Source organism: Perissodus microlepis, chromosome 2, assembly GCF_051167445.1.
Source record: "Perissodus microlepis isolate ML-2025 ecotype Zambia chromosome 2, ASM5116744v1, whole genome shotgun sequence".
In the NCBI taxonomy this organism is placed as follows: domain Eukaryota; kingdom Metazoa; phylum Chordata; class Actinopteri; order Cichliformes; family Cichlidae; genus Perissodus; species Perissodus microlepis.
This window is the reverse complement of record NC_140462.1, coordinates 10,302,937-10,330,306: the sequence shown is the minus strand read 5'-3', so window position 1 is coordinate 10,330,306 and position 27,370 is coordinate 10,302,937. Positions and strand designations below refer to the sequence as shown.

At 39.4% G+C, this 27,370-nt stretch overlaps 3 protein-coding genes across 6 annotated transcripts; 1 reads left to right on the top strand and 2 right to left on the bottom strand.

Annotated features, from left to right (window-relative positions):
• Window positions 1-1,496: 1,496 nt before the first annotated feature.
• arl3l1 (ADP ribosylation factor like GTPase 3, like 1) lies at window positions 1,497-8,202 on the bottom strand. Its single transcript, XM_084944896.1, has 7 exons — window positions 7,941-8,202; window positions 6,727-6,870; window positions 5,555-5,671; window positions 5,245-5,295; window positions 4,945-5,130; window positions 2,478-4,727; window positions 1,497-2,166 (listed from the first exon to the last, which is right to left on the bottom strand). Exons 1-6 carry the CDS (start codon window positions 7,956-7,958, stop codon window positions 4,680-4,682), a joined length of 564 nt encoding a protein of 187 aa, XP_084801022.1. The 5' UTR covers window positions 7,959-8,202; the 3' UTR covers window positions 1,497-2,166; window positions 2,478-4,679.
• rgs14b (regulator of G protein signaling 14b) lies at window positions 5,610-26,960 on the top strand. Of its 3 annotated transcripts, XM_084944874.1 has the most exons (17): window positions 5,610-5,736; window positions 5,837-5,913; window positions 12,953-13,089; window positions 16,421-16,442; window positions 16,602-16,753; window positions 16,864-16,956; window positions 18,384-18,527; window positions 18,624-18,797; window positions 19,908-19,989; window positions 20,139-20,203; window positions 20,383-20,601; window positions 20,839-20,915; window positions 21,272-21,398; window positions 22,355-22,436; window positions 23,281-23,330; window positions 25,035-25,134; window positions 25,827-26,960. In XM_084944874.1, exons 3-17 carry the CDS (start codon window positions 12,964-12,966, stop codon window positions 26,099-26,101), a joined length of 1,788 nt encoding a protein of 595 aa, XP_084801000.1. In that variant the 5' UTR covers window positions 5,610-5,736; window positions 5,837-5,913; window positions 12,953-12,963; the 3' UTR covers window positions 26,102-26,960. The 3 variants fall into 3 exon arrangements, with proteins under 3 accessions (XP_084801000.1, XP_084800992.1, XP_084801009.1); XM_084944866.1 differs by lacking the exons at window positions 5,610-5,736; window positions 5,837-5,913 and having other exon boundaries at window positions 12,849-13,089; XM_084944883.1 differs by lacking the exons at window positions 5,610-5,736; window positions 5,837-5,913; window positions 12,953-13,089 and adding an exon at window positions 13,706-13,837.
• On the bottom strand, window positions 8,298-10,819 carry LOC146392295 (uncharacterized). Of its 2 annotated transcripts, XM_084944917.1 has the most exons (6): window positions 10,730-10,819; window positions 10,497-10,602; window positions 10,148-10,186; window positions 9,465-9,713; window positions 9,231-9,329; window positions 8,298-9,047 (listed from the first exon to the last, which is right to left on the bottom strand). In XM_084944917.1, the coding sequence occupies exons 2-6, from the start codon at window positions 10,534-10,536 to the stop codon at window positions 8,965-8,967; spliced, it is 510 nt and encodes a 169-aa protein (XP_084801043.1). In that variant the 5' UTR covers window positions 10,537-10,602; window positions 10,730-10,819; the 3' UTR covers window positions 8,298-8,964. The 2 variants fall into 2 exon arrangements, with proteins under 2 accessions (XP_084801043.1, XP_084801035.1); XM_084944909.1 differs by having other exon boundaries at window positions 10,148-10,807.
• Window positions 26,961-27,370: the final 410 nt, after the last annotated feature.

Genomic DNA, 27,370 nt, shown 5'->3' with positions numbered 1-27,370 from the left:
ACACTCAGTATTCACAGCTGGTAATTGCAGTTTGCTTCTTGATTTACTGCTTTGAGGCTGTACATTCAGCGATAATACCGGCAAAGTGACTCCCAAAGGTTTCTGAGGCACCTGATTACACACACCAATCTCAAGAAAGCACCAGCGATTCATTTTTCATCAGGGAACTAAGAATCTGGCAGCTGCCATTTTACTTCCAAAGCAGAAATTGTGCCTGTGAATCTCTGTCTTTGAATATAAATTTGTATGTTAGGTACATTTATGCAAAAAAACCCCAAAAAAACCCCTCAAAAAACCCAACAAAAACCATCAAATTTCTCTTCTTTTTTCCTACCTTTGTACATTTACAAGGCAATGTTGAAATAGAAACATAGTGGCTGAAAGGCAAAATGGACAAGCATTGTAATGCTCAGGCAGCGTGTCCTCAGTTTGAGACAAGGACCATCAGTAAAGCCATCAGCAAGGCCACCATATTGGACCCTGAGGCCACGGGGGATGAGCAGGGACCGGTAAAGGTTCGGCTGAGACACGCTTGAATGGTGCGCACTCTCATTTGCTTTATTGCCACAGTCATTATCTCTGTTTCCTCGAGGCTCTTTCTGTCTCTGCGCCCAGGTTTTCCCACTGGTACCAGGGGAAGACGAGGATGATGTCAAGTATGTTCGCTCTCATCGTATGAAAATGGAGATTTCAGGCCATTTTCTGGGGACTCGGTGGAGGAAAGCAGGATGGAGGAGATAACTGTTCATGAGGTAAGAGAAAAACTGTGGTGCAGGAATTTTTAAATTGCTGAATTAAATAAAAAGATTTTTTCTTTTGCTTTTCATATATACACAGTTGAGTCAACCTTGCTGTTTTGTTATTAGGATGATTAAATGACGTCTTCCTTCTCCAGTCTTACTATAATGATGGTCTCCAGGACTCTCACCTTGATTGGGACTCGTGTGGTTCAGAGGACAGAGACGACACTGTGGTGCCATGTGCTCTTTGTCATGAATCATAAGATAGTAATGCAATCAAAGCTAAAATGCAGTCATGTAGAATTCAGAATGCTGAATATTAACCTATAAATGACAGATAATGAAGATCATCTTGTGTTGATGTCTGTAAGCTGTAATACTCAGAATTACTTGTGACCTCATGTGGTGTTGAATTTTCAATATGGAAATAATTCATTAAGCTCCAAAAGTGCACAAATTGATTTTATTATTAGTGTTAATTTGCTTCACGACTGAACAGACAAGTCTCAGTTTCAGCCACTAAAGCTCTGCAGTGTACCTGCTCCGTGTCTTCCAGCCAGACACAAGCTCAGTAATTTCCTGCACTCCTTGTTTTTGCTGCATCCAAATGTGATGTCTTGATTCACCCTTTAAACAACCCCCCCCCACCCACCCTGTCCCTTCTCCTTTCTCTCTTTCATTTGTTAGAAACACACAGCAGTGGCACAATAAAATCACCTGTCACCTCAGTGAAAATAAAGCGCGATGGCTGCTGGGCTGGGTGCCAATGCATTTATTATTGTTTTTCTTGTGATTCAGTGGCATTCAAACTCATGTGCACATATATATTCAACAGATTTTTATTGGACACAATAGCTATGGATCTATGACATTTAAGTGCATTTGGATTCGTCTTACCTAAACTTATGTGAACTTAAGAGGAATCCTACTAACGATACTGTTTTGGAATTATGCTTTCATTGCACTGCTACTGCAGGAAATTCCCAAGAAAGATAAATCACAACCACATGACAATTATCTTGGTCTGGCATCACAGTCACACAACATTCCCTACTGACTGGTTATCAGATGAGCTGCACTTATATGTGGCGTCCTCATCATCTAGGCTGCATCCGTTATCTGCATGCGAGTCTTTAAGCGACGAACCGATGGAGCAATGGAAGCAGAAGGCGTAGAAAAAGGCTGAAAGCAGCAGGACAAAGACCACGCAAAAAATGACCACAATCAGGAGGGTGGATCCTTCTATGTGAAAGCGCTCACGTGGCAGAAGTGCTGTGGTGGTCAGGAGGCTGAAAGCTGTCGGGCTCGCGTCAAAACTGGGATGGGGAGTGAGTGTTGGGAAGGGCGGCTTCATGGAAGACAGGTAGGTGTCTTCTGGCATGATGGATATGTTCCCTCAGTGGGTTTTGGAAGGTTTTGTTGTGGCCTTAAACAAACCAACCAACAAACAAACAAACAAACAACAAAAACAAAACATTCTAACTAGTGTAAAATGAATCCAAGTGGAGTTTAAAAGCAAGATAAGCATACAGTATGCAGTGATAAGCCAACCTGTTGAAAAGACAACATTTGGCAATAGAAACAGTTATTTTGAATCTCTATTAATGTAATGACATTTTGTAAATTGTTAACCCTTTCAAATGTAAACACTAGCTTTCTGTTCTGTATTTTTAAACTGGCAGGTTAATGAACTTTCACACAGACAACCAAACACATAAAAAGTATTTTGGTTCCTACCTGCAGTGTGTAGTTGCAGTGTTGTGGTCCAGTCTCTGTGCAGGATTCAGGATTTCCTTGGTAAAGGAGGTAAGGCGAGCTTTGGGGAAATGAAAGAAATGAAGGACGGGAGAGAGAGAAAGAGAGAAAGGGCTATACCGAGGAAGAGCGGCGGCTGCTTCTGGACCAGGGATAACAGGGATGGTTGCTATGGCAACACTTGCCAAGGGGAGTGACATCATGTCTCTTTAAGATTAAAACACGTTTTATTGTATAGAAATTAGGAGATTTTAACATTTTAAACCATTTTTAAAACAAATCCAGAGGTAAAGCCACTAAATTGTTGCCCAGTAACCTGAATGAAATACATCATTTATTTTGTATTTACAGAAAGCAATAAAAGCATATGCTCAATCACACCTGACCTTTCAAACAGCAAACAAAATCAGAGGAATTAGAGAGTGTCAGATCACTTATGTGCAAATAGAGGACTCCCCGTCTGCCACAAGAGTGATCCGACCCTCTAATGCTGCCACCTGTGGGCGAAAGAAGCAGCATTGAAAAGTCCATTGCAAACCTCATTTCTCCACCAAAGACTGTACATGAAAAGAACTCAACGCCTTCCCAGCCCCTGCACTGTCTGGTCCCTTTCAGACTGCCATAAGGTTCTTTAGTACAACTTGTAATTGGTCCCACACACCCCTGCTGTGCTCCCTCAAAAGACATTGAATCCTAAAAATGTTTTAAGGCTTGCTCCAGTATTAGTCACCATGGAGATGACTCACTTAATCAGCCAACATCTAGCGCTTTGTTAACACCAAGTAAACAAACATACATTTAATTTTTCAGAACTACTCAAAAATGTCAGACTAAAAAAAACAAAACAAAAAAAAGGGGTGGTGGGGGGATATTAATTTGCATAATTTACTGCAGAGCAGAACACACGGAGTAAAGCCTGCCAGCTGATGTGATTTTAGAGTGCTTTCAGATGGCTAATTGCAGCTCCAAACAATAGAAACAAAAGATCCATTAAATCCAACTGCAGCAAAAGCAGGGCCAAAATGGCTGAATGGAGGACTTAGCTTACACCAAGGTCAGCGTAAAGGACAAATATGTGGAGAATGACCACAGGGGTAACTGCTCGAGTACCAGGATAGATTAACTGATTTGGGAATTACCCTTTTTTTTACACATCTCAAGACAGAACTTGAATGGTAGATGAGACTATATGCATTTCTGCTTGAACACCGTGCATTCACAGCTGGACGTGAGATGTGTCATATGACCAACCACCACCGTTAGAGCAGCTAGACAGGTCGCACGCTAATGCAAAAGTCCTGGAATTAACATAGAAAACATCTGAAGAAAAAGAATCCCTGCTGAAAATGTAGACAACCCCTCTCTGTGTAATTTCCTTCTCTCTGTTGTTCCGCTGTGCCTCGAAGATTTGATATCTTCTTCTGCCACGCAATGTGAGTGTGTAATTGTAAACCCTCTTCCCTCCAACTTCTCGCTTTTCAATGAGCCCCTCACTCACTGTACGGTGTAAGTGCTTGTCATCGTAGAGTGGAAATAAAAGCAAGATGACAGCTGAGCAGGGGCAGATCAGCTCGTTATTGTTCCTCTTGTCACTCAGGAGATGATTTGCAGTCACATTTGTGTGTTTCTGTCACTGACAGCTATTATCTGACCCGTAAATGCGGCTGCCTTTATTGTCTGTGCATGCATGTATTCGTGCTTGGACAATCTGATTACTGATGGCTACATTTGATTTGAAAACAAGGAAACACAATGGCAGAAATGACTAATTGTTTTATTTGTTAAAAATCTCATGACACATACATTACACTCACACTGAGCTGGTGTTTGTGTAACTGACAGACCACTACATAACTACACACTCAGTTTTTCCTTCCCCCAAGAAAGCACACAGTTTGAAGAGATGAGGATAAAAGAGGGAACAAAAATATATATTTTAAGGATGGAAGAATGACCAATGTATGCCTAATTGACTTACTGGGGCTAAAATATGTCTTTATATTGGCTAATTTTGCACAATCTTCATAAAAATGTCAGAAATTGTAAAAACAAACTTGTTTTTTAAATCTGTAAGGGGAGCTGAATCTGTTATAAGTGAAGTCTGGAGATATTACATGAAACATATATTTTTAAAATTCCCTTATGTGATCTCTGCACTGTTTCAGTTTTGTTCGGGATGATGGTTCACTTCTTCTTATTCACAATGTTGTTACAAATCCAGTTCATCCCATCCTAATGGAGAAATAAAGACAAAAGAAAATGATCCAAACGATCCAAGCATGGAAAACAACACAAAACCATCAAATTAATCACAGACTTCACTGAAAGAAACAGGGTCTCTGTTTCAATTGATTGTGGGCCCAGTGAATAAAGGAGGGACATGCAAAGCATTTGTTGCCAATTAGATTCCATCTGAGGGAGAAATCAATAAATCAAAGTCAGGTCTGACCTGAACTCCCTCGCCAGAAACAGCAGAGCAGGCCTGAATCTGCCACTCGCGGTCCCGGTACGTGTGCAGGTTGAGCCCCTCGGCGATCTCGCTGGCCGGTGATGCTGTGGCCAGATCCTGCTTATTGGCAAAGATGAGCAGCGGAACGCCTTTCAAATTCTCCTCGTCAGTCAGCTCGGACAGCTCCTGCACATACACACATAGGTGCAACTTTTGATTCTATTTTGTGCACAATATGGTATCTGCTAGCATTAATACTGTTAGTAATAAGGCTGTTAGTAAAAGGGTTTACACACTCACCAGCCCCGTCTCTTCAAAACGCTTCTTGTCCGCACTGTCAATAACATAAATCTAAAAGAAGAGACATGTTACAGTGTTATCATATCCACATTTTCTGAAAGTTTACATTTTATTATCTGCAAGAAATTATTGTTAAACAATACTAGAGAAGAATGTGGTCACATCATGTCCAAAACATCCTTAAAAAAGTGTTTAATCTCTGCTTATATGTGGGACAGTGTCCTGAGGGATAAAAAGATATTAAAATAACATAAAACTTCTCTACTTTACTGTGTTATTGATTTAAAATGTCTTAAAGTGACCTACTCACCAACAAGTCTGTGTTTTCCAGATACTTTTTCCAGAAGGGCCTGATCTTTCTTTGTCCTCCGATGTCCCAAACGTTAAGTTTCATCCCATGGGAGGCAACACTCTTTATGTTGAAGCCCTTAAGAAAAAACACAGCACCTAGAGTCACTGCCCTGCCTTCAATTTAAAATCTGTTTCCACCTGGTAAGGTAATTCATGAAGTGTCACTGTACTTGATCAGTGGTTACACTCAGTTGTTTATAAGGATATGGTTGCTCTTCATAACACAACACCTCTGTTTCAGTTGGCAAAGTTGTATAACAACTTTATCCCGAGGGCCATCCGAGGAGCAAATCTGAGGATAAGACTCGAAGGATCAAGGTAAGTGTATGTGTTAATGTGTCACGTCTGATTTAGCTTTGTGTTGACTATTGCCATACTGGACTGCGTCCTCCCTCCCTGGTGTCTGATGAGCTTTCACACTTGCCCAGGACCGGACCTGGCAGTACATCAACTCAGTGTTGACTTTTCTCGGTAGAGTAATACAAGGTCATTAGATAACGACATTAGAGCTTAGATAAATACATCAGAGGGAGATGAGAGAAAAAAAAAGAGAAAAGGAGAGAGAGAAGCAGTCATAACGCCAACCAGGATGTTCTCAGAAAATGTGTGGAGAGCATGCAAATCAACAAGGTCATGTCGGGCTACAGTTTATCTCGCGATGAAGGGTTATTTAACAGTGTAACAGCGTGATCTGACAAATCTGGTTAAAGCATGTGTGGTGTGAGGCCAATGATTTCATTTTACTGTGTGGGTCAGGAAAACAAGGGTCATCTGAGTCTCATTACTTCAAATGTGCTCTGATTTAGCAGATTTAGACACGATCCTCTCACCTGTTATGATGCTTGGCTACAGTACCATGAAAATACACACCATCTTCCAATGTTTTGTATTTTTAATTACATTTTATTACATTTATTACATTACATTTAGTATTCAGAAGAGCTTTAATGGTAAACTGCTTATTAACAAAGTATTGATGGAAAACTTGATATACATATAATAATGAGCATCGACTGTTTATGTTAAAATTGAATTGATTTAAACAAGGAGATGAAAACACAATGATCACCATGTGTTCTAATGTTATAGAGCGGATGCACACTGCTTTTTGAACACATAACTTCCTCTCACCTGCGTTGGCGTGATAGTGTTCACATCCTCAGAGGCGAGGCTTTTCAGCAGGGTGGTCTTGCCAGCATTGTCCAATCCTAGAAGCACTATCCTGACCTCCTGCTCTGTGGATCCCTTCAGTTTCTCTATGACAGAGAGTAAGCCCTGTGGAGAGGCATGGGGGAAGGAGGGGCAGGAAGAGCAATAAGGCGAAGAAACTGTCAAGCACTGACTCCTTCAGAACTGAATAATAATTAAATTAAAACATAAAGCCAGCCAACTTTGTATGTAAATGTGAGTAATTAATACAGTCACAGGCTCATGCAGGTTATTGAGAACTAAACACAATCTGAGAGTGCATCTTTAGCCTGGGCCAATGAACTGCTTGGTAATTTAAAAGAAAGTAATCCAGACTAAAGTCTAATGGGGTATTCCTTTTCTCCTTTTTTTTTTTTTTTTTTTTTACGAAGTTTGTGAAAATTCGGCTCTGTAGTCTTTACATAACCCTTCTGAAAAACAGGAACCAAATGGCAGCCGTCACATTATTTTGTCCCAGCCCTAACCTTTGGAGGCAAACAGAAAATACATCTTTACTTTTTTTCTTGGGTGCATTGTTTCTCTCATAAAAGAACAACACTAATCACACTATTACTATCCAAAAAACAAAATTACATGGATAGACAAAAATAGCTTTAGCCTCTCAAAACAAAATCCCACTGACCTCTTTCTGATTTGAGGTCAAAGCTCCCCTCACAGAGGCCTACTTATTTTTGTTTTTGAAAAGACTGTATTGCTACCACAGACACCCTGTGAGGATCACTGTGTTGCTTTATTTAGAGAAGCACTGGTGTAGAAAAGAGCTCCATTCATATAGCTGTACATTAATGTGATTAGTCTGCAGGGTTGCACAACTGCAGACAGTGCAGCAAGGCTGCCATATTGTTGACTACAGGCACCATAGTTTTCAACATTTAATTTGCATTTCTGGTTAACTGTACAATAAAGAGATTCCATTCAGGAGTAAAATCTTAGTTACTGTACTGTATTAACACAAGGAGTTCAGATAATCCATCGTGTCTGTGAGCTGCAAAGACACACAACACAACCGCAAAATACTTTATGTCTCATAGCCCACTGTTCAGGTCACAGCTACTTGTAAAACCTCTTTTTTATGCAAACTCATAAGGTTAGCATTTGAGTTTGTAAGTCTTGCTGCTCCAGATCAGGTCACCTACCTTTTGAGCTTCTCCCATGTTGGTGTGTTTCCTGTGGCGTGGCTGGAGGGCTACAGCTCCATTCTCCAGTGAAGCTCACACACAGGTGTGTTAGCTATCCAGTCACCCAGCTATCCAGGAAAGGGACCAGCAGCCTCTGTCTTTTTCCCTTCCTTCTCAGTAAACCTGGGTGGGTTACGTGATGCGTTTATGTGATAGTAATGTCTACCTGGACATGAACTGCTCCTCAATGTAACTGTAGAGTTACAAGAAGGAAGAGAGGCAGGGCGTATGGGACTGGGATTAAGAGGCCAGAATTAGCCCTAGGCATCCATGCAAAGGCAACCCCATCCCCCTCCTCCCCCTTCCTCTGTCCATCCCTCCGTCTCCACTTTGCAGTGGCTTTACCTGGATTATCCCTTAGCCACCTGTTATAGAAGGAAACTGAATAAACAGTCCTTCCTGACCCACTCATACATGTGGATAAATAAGTTTTTGCCATATGGCCGGGAGGGGAACCCCCCCCAAAACACTGCTAATGCCAGGCACTCTGGCAGCATGAAGCTTAACACATAAACTTCAAATCGTTGCATCCTGACATTGAATCGAGGCACCTAACGCTATTACTATGTTCATAAGTCAATCTTCAAATCCCACATTCATCCCTCTCATGGATAGGAGTAGACAGCATTACACTCCCATATATCCATTACATGCAAGCCACTGTAAAGCTGAGCAGTGTGCGCCACTGTGAGTGGAGCATTCAGCAGGATTAGTGCGAGCATGCCAATCCTGTGTGTGGATTAAAACATTTCGAGGTTCTTTTTTTTAAAACTGAGCAAACTAACAGAAATGCAACGCTACATTGTGTAAAAGTGTGACTTTAACTGATTAAACACGCACACATGCACTCAATAACAGAGATTAAAGAGTATTTATTCAAATTGTGAGCATTCAAAAGTCTGAAATATCAAAAAGATAAATATATATTATGTTTCATAAGATCAGAATTTATTATATTAAAATATGATAGAATGTTGTTTTTTTAGGACTCTCTGGGTGTGATAGGATATGGCCCACCAGCAGCCTGTCCAGCCTGTCTCTGTCTCACCCTCTCCCTGTGTTTATCTGCAGAGAGAGAGCATTCAAATCAGTCAGATGTGTCATTCTGAGTTCATTCTGTGTAGTCATTCTGTGTAGATAAATTCAAGATCATCAAGTTAGTTAAAACTAGAAAAACTTCTTTCTTTCTTTCTTTCTTTCTTTCTTATTGTTGTCTAATACCACAGACATCTTAAAATGAGCTCTTACCACTGTCTCTTTTCAGCTTACACTTCATAATCAGTCCCATAATCAAAACAAGGGCCAAAGCTGCAACACCACAGACCACCAAGATGATCACAGTGTTGTCTGGACAATGACACACACATAGACAAATACACAGGAAGTGAAGACACATGGTATCAAGGGCTGTTGATAGCATGCCATTATACACATTTCTAAAATCATAACATATAACAGAAGTATACAGATGGATGGACTTACGATTTACAGACAGTGGGTATGGTTTAGAATCACAACAGTAACGGGAGCAGTTTACTGAGCAGATGTATATGTCAGGAGTTGAAGGTGCATTTTGTATACGAAAGGTCTTATTGTTTTCTTTTTGTTTGACCTCCTTATTTTTCTTCCACTGAAATGTCACAGTTAAATTTCCACATTTTTCATTGCATGTGAGAGTGACGTCGTCACCCTCATTTGGGCTGGATGGCTCGCTGCTGATGAACACTTCATCTGATGGGCAGAGTAAACATGAAAAGCGAGGAAAGCAACAATAAATAATGTTAGGTAATTAGAGTGTGCTCTGTTATAATCCATTGCTTCAGACAAAGGTATTCTCAAATGTTACATTCAGTGCATTGTTTAAATGTTGTTCCTAAAGAGAAAAAAAATGAAGAAGAATGAACACTGTCACATTCAGCATTATTAAAAAAAATGCAATTTAAACGTAATCTGGTCGACTTTCTTTACTCTTAAAGATTTAATTTTAGAGATACACAATTATCAAAGAAAAAAAAGCTTATCAATATTTAATTTATATTTCATTTTAGTGTCAGACACAACCTTAGGCTATTATCACACCTCTCTACCAGTTGCAGTCTATTCAAGTTCACAGGATTTATAAAAAACAAACAAACAAAACAAATAAAAACAAAGTGAGGACTAACCATTGCACAAAGTGCTGTTTTCACATAGCACATAAGTATCTATGGGAAAAACAGATGAAAAAAAAATAACGTCAGGAACATTTTTCCAATGCATCTCATTTTGCATTTTATTGGCAGGCAATGTTCAGGCACATTAGCTGCGACATGACATTTCCAGATGTACAATTTTCCTTTTCCCCCATCTGCCATAGTTTACCCTGTGATGGTACATTTCAAAAACTCAACAGTAACACAGGCAGTCAGTACCAGCTACGATATCAGAATATAGAGCGAATTATTAACTGGCACATATACAAACAGAGAACAAGAAAATATAGACATATATACATAAATGTAGGTGAGTGCTTACCAGAGAGGAGATAACCAAGCATGAGATAAATGATAACCATTCTCTGCTAGAACAGACTGGATTCACAACCGTTAAGAACAGTCTGAGAAATTAATGTCATTAATATCTAAAAAAAAAAGAGCATATAGAAAAATAGGAAGAACAAGTTTCATAGCAATGAAATACTTTAAAACTTTTAGACAAAGCATTAAATATATTTTTAAAGTTATACATATAATACGTAGTGCTCTTACCTGGATTGCCTCTGACACACAGACCAGAGTGATGACCCGCTCTGCTTTGCTTAACTGAATAGTCTTTGCATCAGAAGAGGCACGGCAAAACTGATTCTAAACACTGATAGCAATGCAAATATATTCATCCCTGGAATATTATAGCATGAACAAAGCAGCTGTTTGTTGTGAAGGTGGATGTGACGACAACGATGACGGTAAAGCCGCCGCTGCTGCTTTCATGTAACATTGAGTGACATTTAGGTCAAAATGATGAGATTTCTTCAGCTCTGATCAAAACACCCAAACATAAGGACACATGCTGAGAGATGAAGCTGTGCTCTAATATAGCCTGTTATCAGGGAAACATTGGTTTACTTAGGCAAACTACCCTCTGCCTCTGTGCACACAGTTTATTATGACACATACTAAGATGAACTTTTCTAAGAATTTGGAAGAATAAATCCAAAATGATTTAGTTTAAAAGGCACCTCAAAAATACATTACTGCCTTTTACTGAAATCATGCATTACTTTAAACAGTGACTTATTCAAACAGTGGCCACTAGAGAGTGCTGCTGATCACAAAATCGTATTAATTTTTTTCTGAAGGGCTCCCGTGCAGCTAAATGGTCTACCATGGCCAAAACATGTTACACACTGCTAAAGCTAAATGCTTTACAGCACATTCAAAGACTGAATTGAATAAAACCTCTGTTTTGGAAAATGCATGCATACAAACCCCCCCCCCACACACGCTGGACATGCAAACTCCACACAGAAATAGAATGACTGGCTTTGCATTCAAATTCTCTCTGGGTCACCTTAACCAAAGTGACCAAATGGTAAATAAGATGAATATGGTTGAGTAATGTGGCCCGTTGCTGTTTACATTCAATTTGTTTAGTCAGCTTAACGTTAATCAAAAATTTCCCTTACTGTGGCCAGTCTCGATAGATACCTAAACTCATCAAACACAACAATAGAAAACAACAGGTCATAGAATGATGACACAAGGCTGCAATTTTGCTATTCCATTTGCCGTCAAGCTCTTTATAGTTGCTGACAAGAAATAACAATGAAACGGATTAAGCCACACTCTAATTTTCTTGGCCTTGTACCATGTGATTAAAGAGAAAACTGACTTGTTAAAAGGAAGCGATGTAGGAGAATGTGAGCAAACTGGTATTTTCCCAGATGTGCTCAGGCTGCTATTCGTGCAAAGTGAGTCCATTCTACATGGACCTCAACAACCTTTCAAATCAAACAGCTTTGGAAATAGTTTTAAATGAATTTACAACTGTTTTTGAGGCAAATATCAGCCTGCAATCTGTGCTCATTAAAGCACTTAAGCAGCTCTAGTTAAAGTCATAACTTTCTGTTTTTGAGTGTAAATTCAGGAAGCTTTACAAACTAACCTTTGTTTCCTCTGCTTATAAATTGCATAGTGAGACCACTTGGCTTTAGAAATGTGTACGTTTCCTTTCAGTTTTAATTCTTCCACCAATCAGTTTCACTTAATACATCTCTACTGAAGTTGATCCTTTGCTTTTTATATACTACACATTCACTTAACGTGCTTAACGTGATCAAGCTACTGTATAATCCTCAACATTAACATGGTACTTCGGGAAAATTATCTATCTATCACTGGCTGCCTAATGATTCATACACTGACGGCCTACGACATCCTGTAGTGTTTCACAAAAATGCCCTGTGGGACCAGGAGGTGCCAAATGCAGTGAAATATGCATGAAATTCTCGTGCTAGTTAGTGTAGCATGTTTTTGTTTTTTTTTTTGGTATCGATATTGTCTCTTTTATTATATAGCATATATGCTAACATGTTGAGTTGTTTTTCGATAAACCACTCTCATGAGTTTTGCAAAACACTTAAGTGAAGAGTTTTTTTCATGTTATTGTAGCATTTAATGTGTTAATTTAACAGCACTACTAAAACATTACAACTCAAATGTACTATTAGCTACTAAGTACTAATAATTAGTATAGCTAAGTACTGTCAATTAGTATGGCTAATGTGATATCATAGCTAAGTAATATAAATTCCAAGCTGCCAAAAAACTATCCCGGGGTAGAGGGCCGCTGATTGTCCAGGCCTGCTTGTGAGCATGTCAGGGCTTAATTAGTTGTTAAGTAGCACCCAATTGGCTGTAGAAAACATTTATACAGTCACGGTAGCGCCTGGCTAATGTCGTCTACACTGTGTTCTGTTCTGTATTTTCTAGTATCGTGAACCATGGTTACTTTCAGCGGAGTGTATAACAGGTTTTCTCGCCTGGCAAAAGTTGCAGCCCGAAAGCAGCAACGGAAATATAACCAACTGTGCGCCATAGCCAGCAGCATCTTGGGCAACAACAAGAAGGTATGCCACATACAGTGTGAGCTTTCGGTGCGTGTTTGACTGTGCAGTTTTTTTGCCTGAGCGTTATCTTGAGTCATCTGTTTGCAATAGCGAGAGAGTGGTACTCTGATGATTTTTATCTCTTATCATTTCATTTGAATCTGCGCAAAGCCATGTAACGAATTTTGCTTTCAGATGATCCAGAAACGTGTTAAATGATACCCTATAGCAAAATTGGGCTTATAGCAAAGAAAGGTTTCTTTCACGAGGCCCGTTTGAAGGGTAAGACTTGAAATGTGTGTGCTTTAGGCCGCAATGAGTTAAAAGTAAAACCGACAGATTCTGAAACTAAGGTCTAACACTAAATCTGCAAAATTGTCATGTTTATTTAGAAAGATAGAAAGCCAAAATAACCAAGCGTTTCATTGACTGCGCATAAAAAAGCAGAATGACAGTCTGGCTCGCCTGTGTACCCACATCACAGTGTTTCTCAAGATGTAGGCTGAGAGCAGTTTGATCATAGTAACCATACTTCCTCTTTTGTGGCTTGTTGCTATGGTAAGACTTCCTTTCCAGGCAGGAAGTGACAGGAAGACCCAAGTGATGAGTTTTGTGTGTGAGTGTGTAAGAAGTGTGCATCAAGTTTGGGTGGAGCACTCTGCTGCGTCCCCTGACAGTGTGCACATCGTAGGACTTCAGCTCTGAAACTGGTGTCTGGGCCATCATGGCAAAGAACAGCAATTCTTTAGAGATCCCTGTTGGCCACATGGTGAGTTGGCACCATTCTTGTTAGGTCTTATTTGGTTCTGTGGCCGTCCTGTGGGTAGTAGTTCTTTGATACGCTTGTTACGTATACGATAGGAGGCTTTGACAGGCCTTCCACAGTGACTAGCCAAGGCATTTTAGTGTTGAGTGTGTTGACTACGCTTCTTGTAGCCGTGCAGGCACTCTAAATCTCCCTGTATGCTGTTTTGATCTGCTTTTTAACGGTGCTGTTACTATTAAGCTGACTTCCAATCCAGAGTATCAAGAGTACGGTTTGAGCAGTTGTCTCGTGCTGGCTTGTGTTTTGTCTCCAGTCTTTGATAGTGCCAGAATCAGCCTGTGTGGCTACACTTGGTTGCTACTGAGAACAGGCTGGGCCATTCTGAGCCAGAAGGAGAAACTGAGCCATGCCTGTTGTCCAATCTGTCATGTGTAGGCTGAGTTGGCTTCAGTGTTCTCGGTGTGAGACCATTGCATTTCTTGAAATGGTTCAGTTCTGCCAAAAAAAGGTGTGAAAATGTATCAACGGATATTAAGTCACAAGAGCAGGATGTTGCCGTAGTCTTAAGAAAAGGGGCTTTCTGTGGCTTGCGTTTGATGTCTGCATTTTGATATCGCTCCTTTAATAGATTTTTCAGAGAGTTAAAAGTGCATTTTATGAGAATGCAGGGTTTACAGCTAAGACAGTGACGAATCGTTTGTTTTCATTAGTGTTTAGAAAATGTACTATTGACTATGAAAGCAGTATTTGCATAGCAGAGCAAATAACTGAAGAGGTGGAGTCAGAGAGACTCTCACCTGCAGAAATAGACAGCCCATTTCAACCGTATATGGTCAAAATGTAACAATAGACAGGGGCTGTTGTCAAGATCAGTTATTTTTGGTTACAACGACGCACTCTCTGCTTAGAGTGCGTCAATATATAGATATATCTCAAATGAAAGCTTGTAGCAAATGTCAAGCATAAAAGGAAAAAGTGACGTATTAGGAAAAATAAAATGCTAATTTTTTATTGTATCGACACATGAGGAGCTCTACAAGCGAAACCCATTGATTCTGTTTTGGGAATTGAGCAAACTGACCTTTGATTAGTGGATGATTTGCTCCTCTTCCTCGGCCTGTGTCGCCTTGGTTATGTATCTGAATTTCACTTTAACTATACAATGTAGATGACCAGTTTGGTTTGTGTTGCACTAATGTAGCTGGGTTACCTTGCAAATTGTGCCTTGCAGGACTTCCTAATCAGAGCTAGTTTTAGGATGACAGATAACTTTATCTAGTTATCTATATCCGGTTATATAGATTATAAGTAATGTAACTTCATGATTTAACATTTGACTAAAATTCTGAACTGAAATCAAGATTAACTGGCCATGTTGTGAAAACCTTGATGTTTACATGGCCTTCATTAACAAAATAAACAAATAATTAAGAAGCTAGCCTCCATGACTTAAAAAGCTAGAATATCAAGTGCAGATCAGGTCACAAAGGTAATATTAAACACAGAATGAAAATGAAAGTAATCTATTCGTAAAAAGTTAAATGCTCTACTTTAAAACAAAGTGGAAGTAATAGTTACTGTGCAGGGTTGTGAAGATATTTGCCTTTTTCTGTAATGTAAAGGATTCCATTACATTAGTGTTATCAGTTAAAAACAAAGTGTACTGTTGCTTAATCTTGCATTGATTAAAATGGCACTCACAGATGTCAGTTATGAAAATGGTACTTTATTTATAAGACCTATATCCTCCACACACTCTGGGCAAGTTGCTACCACACAGACTATACAGACATGTAGACACACACACATTCACACCTTTGGGCAATTTTAGAATCAGAGCCCACATGTCTGTGAACTGTGGGAGGAAACCAGAGCATGAAGAGGAAACCTTGACAAAGCTCATAAATGTATCCATCGACGGTCCCCTATGGATTAAAACCAAAAATTCTGCTGTGAGCTAATTTGCTGCTGTTTAAACAATATTTCCATAAGCCGAAGCTTTTCTGTGTATACGTCAGATCAGTATCTTGGTGACTTGAAAACATGTTTGTGATCACAGCTTGTAGGTTACAGGTGTTTAACTAGTCTGCAGATTTCATTCAGTTTCTGTAAAAAATGTGTCGGTTGAAGCGAACATTTACAAGATGTGCATTTTCTGTGCTCTGAAAGCTGAATGAGGCTTATTGTCACCAGTTTTGCAACCACTTCCTGTAAAAACAGCCTTGGCTGATTGCGCTACAGAGTTACAGGTTGGAAAAAAAAAAAAAAACAAGAAGAGAAAAATAATGTGCAGCTGCTGTTCGTGTTTCCCTTCCTAAAGGCTTTTATCGTAGTGCTGTATAGTTGTTGCAGTAATATTGAGCTGTAGTGAGAATCTCCACAATCCTGTGTAAACGGGGCCAAAGTAAACTTTCTTCTTTCATTTTGACTGTGCAGCCGGAAGAAAATATACGTAGGATAAATTTGAATAATATTATCAGTATTATACAGACAATAACAAAGAGTATTCAGTATTAGGCTTTTTCTCAGTTTTAGTTTTAACTGTTGAAGTAAAGTTCTTTGACAGATTGCTCTCTCTGTTCACAGAGCCAGGCAGTGTCAGATGGAGGTAAGCATGAGCAGCCAACCTGCATGCTGCTAATCCTGTACATATCTCAGTTCTACAACGTGAACATGTCTGTGCATGAAAATATCTGATTCAGTCTAACTCTTGGTCATGCTTTTCTGTGCTGATAAATGGGTGTGTTTGTGCCTGGATATGCTTTAGATTTGAACATGTCCGCACGCGGCTGTGGCGGCAGCAGCACCAGCCTTCCTGGGACTCCAGCCGGAGAGCACGGCCCAGCCAACAGTGTCATGAGCTGGGCCGTGTCATTTGAGAAACTGCTGGAGGACCCTTTTGGGGTTCGTTACTTTACGGTGAGGCAAACTAATGTTGAAATTTTTAACAAGTTCAGGCAGAGTTCAAGTGTTGACATTAACTAATCATTACCCACACTTAATAATGCTGTGTGTGTGTTTGTCTGCAGGACTTCTTAAAGTCTGAGGTGAGCGCGGAGAACATTTTATTCTGGCAGGCTTGTGAAAAGTTCAAGAAGATTCCGGCCACTTCCTTGGATGAGGTACAAACTCTCTCTAAACTTTTCTTTTATGTATTTATTTTTAATTAATACTTTATTGCAGTAGTTCTTGTACTATGGAACACAGAACTACTGCAGGACCAGATGTAAAGTATGGAGTGAAGTAAATATGATTCTTAAAGGGAAAATTAACAAGAGTTTGATCATGAAGTTGTGATGGCCTTCAACTTGGATCATATTTGATGGGTGTGGAGTGTGAATTTTCCTGCCTTCTGAAGTGGGATATGGCAGGAAAAATATTTGTAAACCGCTACCCTGATAGCACACATTTTTTAAAACATATGTTTTGTAGAAAAGAAGTGGACTGTTTAGTGGGAATAGGGTTGTCTTGTTGCTGTAACCGTGGGTGTCTCCAGCAATCAGAGGATGGCAGTGTGTCAGTAATTCAGTAATATTTTAGTTGCTTTTCAAGTAACACAAGCATTTTTCTGTTGTAATTTTGAGATGATCCCTCCAATAAGTCATTTGGTGCACTTTAACTGCTGACACTAACTTTTAATTGCATCAACCACAGTCAAACAGCCAGAAGCTGTGCATTATTGGCAAAAAAATAGATCTGCTATATTATATTTTTATGGCTGTTTTTGGAGACTTACCTTGTGAAACAATGTGCAGAAATTTTAAGTATTCAGTTATTAAAAATGAAGAACAGGTTTGGTGGGAACTACTTAATTTTCCATTTTACAGAATGGTTGTTACAGTTACCAGCTGTTGCAGTTTGCTCTATAAACTTCTTTTGGCAAATATCTTGGAAAGCAAAGTTACGTAATTCAAATGCATCATAATTTGGAGGACATTTGTATTCCTCTATAACAGTTTATATTTAGTGGTTACAATGAAAACCTGTGTAAACCCCATCACCAGGACCAATGTGTTTAATATCCACAGTAGCTCATAATTTAGAGTATTCAATGGGATATAGTATTGTGTTACACAAGTAAACTCAGTTTTACCATTTGACTGTGGCTGACCTGAATCTTTGTTTCACCTCCTGTGGAGATTATTTCCATTGGAGATTGACTGAGGAAATAGAAAAAGTACTGAAAGGATCCAAATAGATCATACATCAGCCATAATTATGTAGGTGAAAGGTTTACCTTATCCTTTAGAAATCTGTATGATTTACATCAGAGAACCACAGAAAGGTTTCCTTTAATTTATGCTACATAGAGTGTGCTTAACGCTTAAAGTAATACCACCATGTAATTTGGGAGCTTTGCAAACAATAAGTGACTTACTAGAGGATTTGAGAAGGTGAACATTCAAATGAAATCCACAGGGAAATTAACCGAGTGTCTGATCTTACTTGTGCCTCAGCACTTCATGAACTGTAATTAAGAAACAAAGTTTAGCTGATTGCTGACCTTCAGAATAGTTCAGTCTGACAGAGCTCTTGCTGTTTTTTCCAGCTGAAAGCAGAAGCTCGCTCAATCTACAGCACCTACCTGTCTGAGAGTGCTCCCTACTCGGTGAACATTGATGACACAGCAAAGACTGAGGAGAAGGACCTTCAGCAGCCTACACCTGACATGTTTAACAAAGCTCAAGCGCAGGTTGGTATGAATCAACCCTACTACTTCTGCTCAGTAATTGTGATTCATTTTTGACACACAGATGACTGGGTGCCCCCTCTCGTTGCTTTGTTTCAGATATTTAAGCTGATGAAAATGGACAGCTACAGGCGCTTTGTACGGTCCCCTCTTTATCAGAGCTGCACTTTGGCAACAGTAGAAGGCAAAGGCCTACCTCGGCTCTCCAATGAGTCTCCGCGCATGGGATCCTGGGAGGATGTGGCCTCCAGAGTCCCCTTAAGGGAAAAGAAGGTACCGTATTTTCCACACTATAAGGCGCACTTAAAATCCTTTAATTTTCTCAAAAATTGACAGTGGGCCTTATAATCATGGTGTGCCTTATGTATGAATTCTGGTTGTGTTTACTGACCTAGAACCGAATTTATGTGGTCAAAAATCTGTCAAATGTTTTAGTAGACTTTGGTAAGCTATGAAGTCAGGAGCCTCGTGGACTCGGAGTAATCTGGGTCCAAAACACCGTCCTCTTCAGGTCCCAAAGTCAAACGATTACTGTGGCATCACTGAGAGTTAAACTGTCCAAATTATTTTATTTTTAATAAAATGATCAGAGTTGCTGCTTTACCAGGTGTAACAATTAAGTTTAACATTCAGGCATCCATGAAAACACAGAATTTATTAAATTTAACATAGTTAGCAGGAAGTTAGCTCGCTAGTTTCCACCTAAACATGATATAGCATGTTCTGACTGAGAGATTTCTGAAAAAATAAAACGTACAGCTCTGCTATCACTTCTAACATAAATGAAAACACAAAACTAAATAGCAGTGACTTTTGTAGGATTACTGAAGTTGGGCTAGCTGATATATAATGCTGTGCTACATGATCGCTAGCGACACAGCTATGTTAGCATAACATAAACACAGTGAAGCTGGAGGATGAATGCTAACTGTTTTCCACTTGATAAAAGTTAATGTGAGGGTTCTCGATGGTTAGGGACAAATGCAATCGCATGGCAGGATGCTGTAAACGGACCAAACTTCAGTCAGGAGAACAACTCAGATAATCCATCCACAATACGAGGTTAGTCATTAGTATACTGCAACAACATGGGGATAGAGCAGCTGCAAGAGAAGTCAACATTAATGAATCAATGGTACGGAAGTGGAGGATCAAGAAGGATGAGTTGAGTAAAGTTTGACTTATCTGACTGTTTTGTTTCGCTTAATGCGCCTTATAATCCAGTGTGCCTTATGTATGAAAACAGACCCATTCATTGACAGTGCACCTTATAATCCGGTGTTCCTTATGGTCCGAAAAATACGGTAGATGGACTGAAGGTCGAGATGAAGAATACCTGTTTTATTATTCGTTTGACATTTATTTCATCGCTGCCACCAACAGGGCAAGAAGTCAGACCCTAACAGCTTTCTAGGTGGTAAGAGTGCCTCAGAGAAACAGCGACAGAAACGAGGATCCTGGGGAGGTAATGTGTGCCAAATGACACATCTCATGCTCATCTGTGATATCTTATGTACATCTTCTGACTTTATTTATTTATTTATTTATTTATTTATTTTTTAAATCTCATCAATAACAATGATTCCAACTCCTATGGCGTGGTTTCCTGGAAAGAGTCCCATTTGTCCATCAAGTCGACCAGTAGTGTGGAGCTTGGCTCCATCTGCAGGCATATGGAGGTCAGTACATTTATAAAGCATTTAGAGTTGGTTGGAATTATGGGAAATTAATGTTAATTTACAATTTATATGATTGGAGGTATACAGTTAACAAAACTAATATTTGAGGTGACAAGTATTAGTATAGAGGAAAATGTGTGATTGGGATTACACTTTTCTCATTTCTGTCTGTGATGTAGAATGGTCGCTCGAGTCCCCGCTCCCCTGAGCTGGGGGGTGGAGGTGGGAGTCGTGTGGGATTGGAGGGGGGATACTGCTGTGTCTACTTGCCTGATGGCAGTGCCTCCTTGGCACCCACGCCTAATGGCCAGCCAATCAAAGACTTGCTGACTAGCCTTTGTGAGAAAAGAGGCTTCCCACTGAAAGATGTTATCATTTACCTTCATGGCAAGGACAAGGTGAGCACTTTTGCTGTGCTTCAGCTGCAAGTTTAAATCAGGAGGCATTTTTGAGGAACTTGAGCCACACTGTAAAGTTGTTTACAACAGTGAGCATGACAGACGACTGCCTTCTTCCTGTTCTGACATTTTCGTGCTGTGTTATCTCACCCCCTCAAAGTATCCCCTGTTGATGTTCACATCTATAGAAATCCTTCTTGTTTCTTTCTGTTTGAAACATAATTTCTCTCTCTGCAGCAACCATTATCGCTGGACCAAGACTGCTCCGTACTGAGAAATCAGCAGGTCTCTTTAGAGCTCAGAGTGACGTTTGCGTGAGTCAACTGAATCACTTCCTTCACTTCCTATTTTCTCCTGTCTTTGACACCATAGCAGGCTTGCACACCCCCACTACATGTCCCTTCTTACCATATTAGAGGGAAGTCCTTGTGGTAATATGCACACAAAGTCTAGCTCTCTGAGCATTAATCTTTGTACTCTTCCTTTACATTGACTAAATAAAATTCAAAATGTAATCAGAAATGGGTTTCCTGCTAAGATATCCCTTGCCAGCTGCCCTCGTGACTACAGACATTGTCTGACAGTAATTCTGTACTTCTGTTCCATTGCATTTGATTCAGTGTGAGTCACAGTGTGAGAGGAAAGTTATAGAAATAAGTGTGTGTTTCAGGGTGGAGATTGCCTTCACTGGTAAAACCGTGGGGATCATGGTGAAGTCTAGTAAGACACTGCAGGAAGCTCTCTCTGTGGTGCTGCAGAAGCACAATATTAAGCCACAAGAGGCCTTGGTCACCATGGTGAGTGTTGCATATGAGTAGGATTATAATATGTTACCTTTTCTTTGAGTCATTTCCATATAAAGATTAACAATATTGTCACTTTTAAATGAATGATTGATTTTCTGTGGTTGAATTCTACTGACAAAAATATGTGAAATGCCTTTTAACCTTTAATCTATTAGGAAAAATCAATGTGCATGTTTACCTATATAAACATGTAATTTCAAAGTGTTACACCAGTGATTCTTTTCAATATTGTAATATCAATATCTATTTTACATATTTTTCATCCATGTATAGTCTAGGATTATTTGGAACTATAGGTCTTGCAAAGATACTCAGTAGAGCAAAAAAGCTGTAAATGAGCGTCACTTTTAAGGATGGATTTCAAAATCTGTCACTAAATGAATGGCACACCCTTGTTGTCATTGTAGCTGCATTGAAATGAGTCTCACACTTGAATGTTTCCCATTACATTTTTTGAAAACTTGCTTTACTTAAAACCTTTATCTTTCTCAGTAATGGGAAGCCAGCTGCACAGGAAACATTTTCCAGCCACGGTTTCTTTCATTTCTTATTACAGGAAAGAAGGCCTCACACAAACATGTAGATCTGTTTGCAAAGCTGCTACATTTTAATGAGTCATCTTCTTTATTTGTCAACTTTCACAGACACAAGTTTGGCTTATTGTTTTAATGAAATTGCTTTAGTAAAATTACTCATTTTAAGAATAATGCATGGTTCAGATTATTAAGATATCATTTTGAAACTAATGTAAGCAGCTTCTGTGTGTCCTTAAGATGCTGCTTCTACTTTTAATAAATGTTACACTAGTTTGTAGTGAGTAATGAGATTATTTTAGTAATGCATTGTCTTTTCTAAGTTATGCACAACCCATTTACTGCAGAGATGATTGATTCTCATAGTACTGTTCAGCTAAGTCTGTTTGCATGTGTGTATGCTTTGTGTTTCAGGTTGGAAGTGATGAGCCTCTGAATGTGAGCGCCAATGTGTTTAGTCTGGCCAATAAGACGCTCCGACTTGACAAAATCAAAGGTTAATATACTTGATCTTTTTAGAAACCCATAAATTTACCTCAATGTGAAACAGGCCGATTCATGTTTATAACATTTATTGTAATACAGCATGCAGCTACCAGAGGAGCACAATAAGCCACAGGATGAAAACAAACCTACTTAGCTGATAAGTAAATGAAAACAGTCTTCTGTGAAATCAGATAACAGCACATTTCATCTCTCCATCAGCTGATTATGTTGGCGATACACTGGCCATTATTGTGTGTTCTCTGGTGCTGTCTGTGGCTCCTTATTGATTTAATCGTTTCTTAATGGCTCGTACAAAGTGTTTTTCGGCTCATGGTGCTCTCTCCCTTGAGGCTGTCTGAAGAGTCTTTTCACTGTCCATTTTGCAGTCATGTTTTTTCTGCATCACTGTTTGCATGTTTCTTTCTTTCCTTTGCTTTCTTTGTGCATTTCTCTTTTAGCCGCTTCATTCTTCTTTTTTCTTTTTTCTTTTTTTTTTTTCTTTTAAATTGAAGTTAAAATGTCTGAGTCCATTTGGTTTGTTGAATGCTGTGCCACTTTCAGTTCACTCACCTCTTTTCCTGACTGCTGAGGCTAGATCTGACTTCAGTTTGGATCAGCGCTCTCGGCCTCAGATTCTTTTTATTTTGTTCAGGAGGAACTAAGTAGATTCAATTAGAGTGGTTGTATCCCAGGAGGACCATTTTAATACTTAAGATGTTTTATCTGCCTAATGTCAGTGTTTAACGTAATGGGTATGCTAAAGTTCTGTAGCATTGTCAGCTTTTTGTTGACTACTTGTACACTGAAAATAAGAGTTCTGTTAGAAACTAATTTCCATCTTTGTGTATATACAGGCAAAGAGCAGACCAGCATTTCCAGAGGCGGCGGTCCTGCAGCCAACCAGGTGAGGCAGTGTTTATTGAAGCGTCAATAAAACGGCAACAAAAATAATTTTACCATCATGAAGAAACTTTGAATTGCTGCTTTGTGATTCTTAGTCATAAATATTCTTTTGTGACTTTTGGGTAACTTATTTTGGAAAAATAACAACTCAAATGAGGATTTTTGTATGAAGCCAAGGCTGAACATGAATAGTGTTAAACAACCTTCATTACCTTCTTAGATAAGTCCCTATATTGCCCTTTTTTGTCTATTGTATGGGACCAGTCATTTCCCTTTAACAGTATCTATATAAACATACATTATATAAATCTATGAAAAGTGGTATGTTGCAGTGTGTAAATGGGCCTCATTCACAAACTACATTATGTCAAATCTATATAATCTTTCTGTACAAATGTTTAATGGATTAGTGTAAGCATATACATGCTGGTACTCTGCAAAGAAGACTTAAAACCTCCTGATCACCAGATGGTTTTGGGTAATTTTAACGGACATCTTTGTATTCAAGGTTTTCTACAAGTTTTAGGAGTGTGTTTATTGGAATTTTTGACCATTCTTCCAGAAGCGCGTTTGTGAGGTCAGACAGTAATATTGGACGAGAAAGCCTGGCTCACAGTCTCTGCTCTAATTCATCCCAAAGGTGTTCTATCAGGTTGAGGTCAGGACTCTGTGCAGGCCAGTCAAGTTCTTCCACACCAAACACGCTCAACCGCTGTCTTTATAGACCTTGATTTGTGTACTGGTGCGCAAGTCATGTTGGAACAAGAAGGGGCCGCCAAACAAAGTTGGGAGCATGAAATAGTCCAAAATGTCTTGGTATGCTGGAGCATAAAGAGTTCCTTTTACTGGAACTAAGGGTCTGAGCCCAAGTCCTGTAAAGCAATATGCCAAAACCCCCTCCCCCAAACTGTACAGACTGTACAATGCAGTCAGACAACTACCACTCCCCTGGCAACCAGCAAACCCAGACTTGTTCAACAGATTGCCAGATGGAGAAGTGCGATTTGTCACGTTTCCACTTCTCTAGTCCAGTGGCAGCGTGCTTTAAGACTCTGGCGTTTGCATTGCACTTGTTGATGTAAGGGTTGAATGCAGCTACTTTGCCATGGGAACCACTCCATGAAGCTCTTTACACACTCACCCTTGAGCTACTCTAAAGGGTACAAAAGTTAGAAGGGGTGTGTGACCTCTGTGCGCTATGCTGCTGAGGTCTCAATAAACAAAAAACATGTCTTTTTATTTGCCATTCTGCCCTTCAGGTGTTGGTCTTGTGCACTTTTGAATTATTTTTGGCACTGCTGCTATTTTTAAATTGCTCCCTAGATGTCTTTTTCTAGCCACCTGTATGCTTCAAATATGCCATAAATATACCTCAAACTCCAGCTGATCTAATCCTTATGTTGAGGAGCATCCCTAGTGATAAGAGTTGGGTCTCTGACTGTGAGCCACACACCTTTTCTTCAAGATAAAATGCAAGTTGAAGCGAGACACACTAAAGGAGGTTCCGTTTGTACTGCAGTCTCGCAAGTGCTTGAGTCAGAATGGAGGAGCGATCTCAAACTAAGTCTGGAAATGGTACATGGCTGCACAAGACGCCGTCAGATTCAATGATTAAAACTAGAAATGAAAACTTACTAAGTGTTACTGAGATTTAAACCTTGTGAGCTGAGAAATAGTTTGTTGATGATGCTGAAATCTGTTTTAGACCCAGGAAGGAGCAGCAAGTACAGGTCCAGAAGCCAGATCACTGAGCCAAGACAGAGCTAAGGCTCAGCCAAGGTCTACCAAGAACCGCGAGATGGACGGTAGGATGACTTGGCAATATCTAGTGTGGTTTGGTTTAAGGTTATTGAATTAGCGGAGTTGTTTTCAATGTGGGGAAATAATTTTGTTATATCTGCATGCCAAAATATATACATATAGGTAATACTTCATTAGAATATACATGATTGTTGCATTGTAAAGTTGTATGACTATCTTTATTAGCCAACCCATCTAAAAAGGATGGGGATTTTGAGGCGTATGCGTTTTAGCTTTTTACCCCTCAGCTTTAAAAGGCTGATGGGGTATTGTCGTCACTTGCTGGATGGGTGGCATGGACACAGGTTTGGGATTCTGATATCTTGAGAACAATGCCTTGTAGAATTTTTATAACTGATACCATAGATGCATCCGCTAAAAGTCTTGGATGAGTTTGAATCGGTGACCTCAACCAATGGAATGCAATGGGTACTTCTGCCGGGGGTATGTAGCACCACTGGCAGGTGACAGTTTTTTTTTGTTTTTTTTTCTCACATGTTTTATATTATTATTGAAATTCTGTTCTTTGTTTAATATCAAGATTATTGTCAATATATCAACTATTTAGATTACAAATTAGATTGGATGAAACTTTATTAATCCCTCGGGTGGGTTCCTCCGGGAAATTCAGATTATATTACATTTATCTGTTTATCAGAACAAGAGGGCAACAATAACAATGATTTGTCCGTGCCAGGGTTCCTGGACATGCTGACCAGGGCTCAGAACTCCAGGGTGGATGATCAGCGAGGTCTTCTCACCAAAGAGCAGCTGGAGGTTCCTTCCTTCCTCCAGCTGCCCACAGAGCAGGTGCAGGAACCAGAGGATCCCAGTATAGCCAGCTCTTCCACTACTGACTCCAAAGAAAAATCTGAGGATAAGAATTCAGCTGAAAATTCAGCCGACGCAGCGAAGGAAGCCCCCGACTCTGCTAAATCGAAATCCCCAGACATGAGGGAAACAACAGTTTGAAAGACAATCATGTGTTGGATGAACGAAGATGTGATCAAAAAAACTACGACGAACATTTCACAAAACTGTGATGTGATTAATTTAAGAAAATTAATGCAAGAAATAATTAGTCCTATAGCACTTTTTTCTAATTGTTCGCAGTATAAGCTCTGAGAAAGCAGTGTGCTGCCACACGCTGCTCTATACTTTTGAATGACCTTCTTTTAAGCCAATTTGTAAATAAGGCAGATCATGGCAAGCATTTATGGTGTCGTTCTAAAACACTACACATCCTTATGGGGAAGATGTTTGCTATGAAATGATTAATTCAACCTTATATGAAAAAGTTATAGGTCAGAATGTCACCCTGAAACTTTAAATGTTTTAGTATACATTTTATTCATCCCCTGATTTGTAATACTGTACAGATTTTGATATATCGTTCACATTTCTTCTGTTTTTCACAGCCGTAGTTTGCAGTAATGTTTTCTTTAAACTAAGCACAGGAAGGAGTGACTGTCCAAAATGGGTTTTAATGTTTTTGCACTGTTTCTTTGCTTCAACATGCATGGAATATTTGATGCAGATTTAGTATTTAATATATATTCTTTTTAAATTTGTGTGTTGCATGCTTTTTGGGGTTTTTTTTTTTTTTTTTTTTTTTTTTTAAATTATCCCTATGTTTGCTGTGACTGCACTTTGCAAAGCCCTGGTCATGTCCTGTATTCCTGTTCTCTACATCTCAGACTACAGATCAAGATATAGTTCATTAAATGAGTAATGTGATAATAAAAATGAAATGGTTTCAATGATTCTAACGATAATCCACAGGGTGTATTGAAAAAAAAATTAAAGTGTTTTATAAGAAATTGTTATCCTGTCTGTCTGCATTTGTTTTCTTTCCTTTTTTGGTTAAGGAAAAGAAAAGAGGGGGGGGGGGGGAGGGGTGATGAATCACTGAGGTCAGTTTCTGGCTTGAGAAATGCTACGTGATTGGGTTTTATATGCAGTGCAGTCAGACCCCACAACCCCTGTGGACCAACTGTGTGATTCATACAGGGTAAAGCAAGTCTTTACACATGTAACTAGCATTGATTACATTATTCATTCCTGAGTCTTCTGGTGTATCCTGGTTAAAGGAAAGCTCTTCGAAAATGCTGTCATATAATGATGTCCTTTTTTTTTCCTTTTTTTTTTTTTAAGAACCAATCACAGCACTGCAATGCTATGATTGGCTCTTTAAGTTGGTTCTGTGGCCAATGACCAGCTTAATCTGTCTCCAGACTTGTT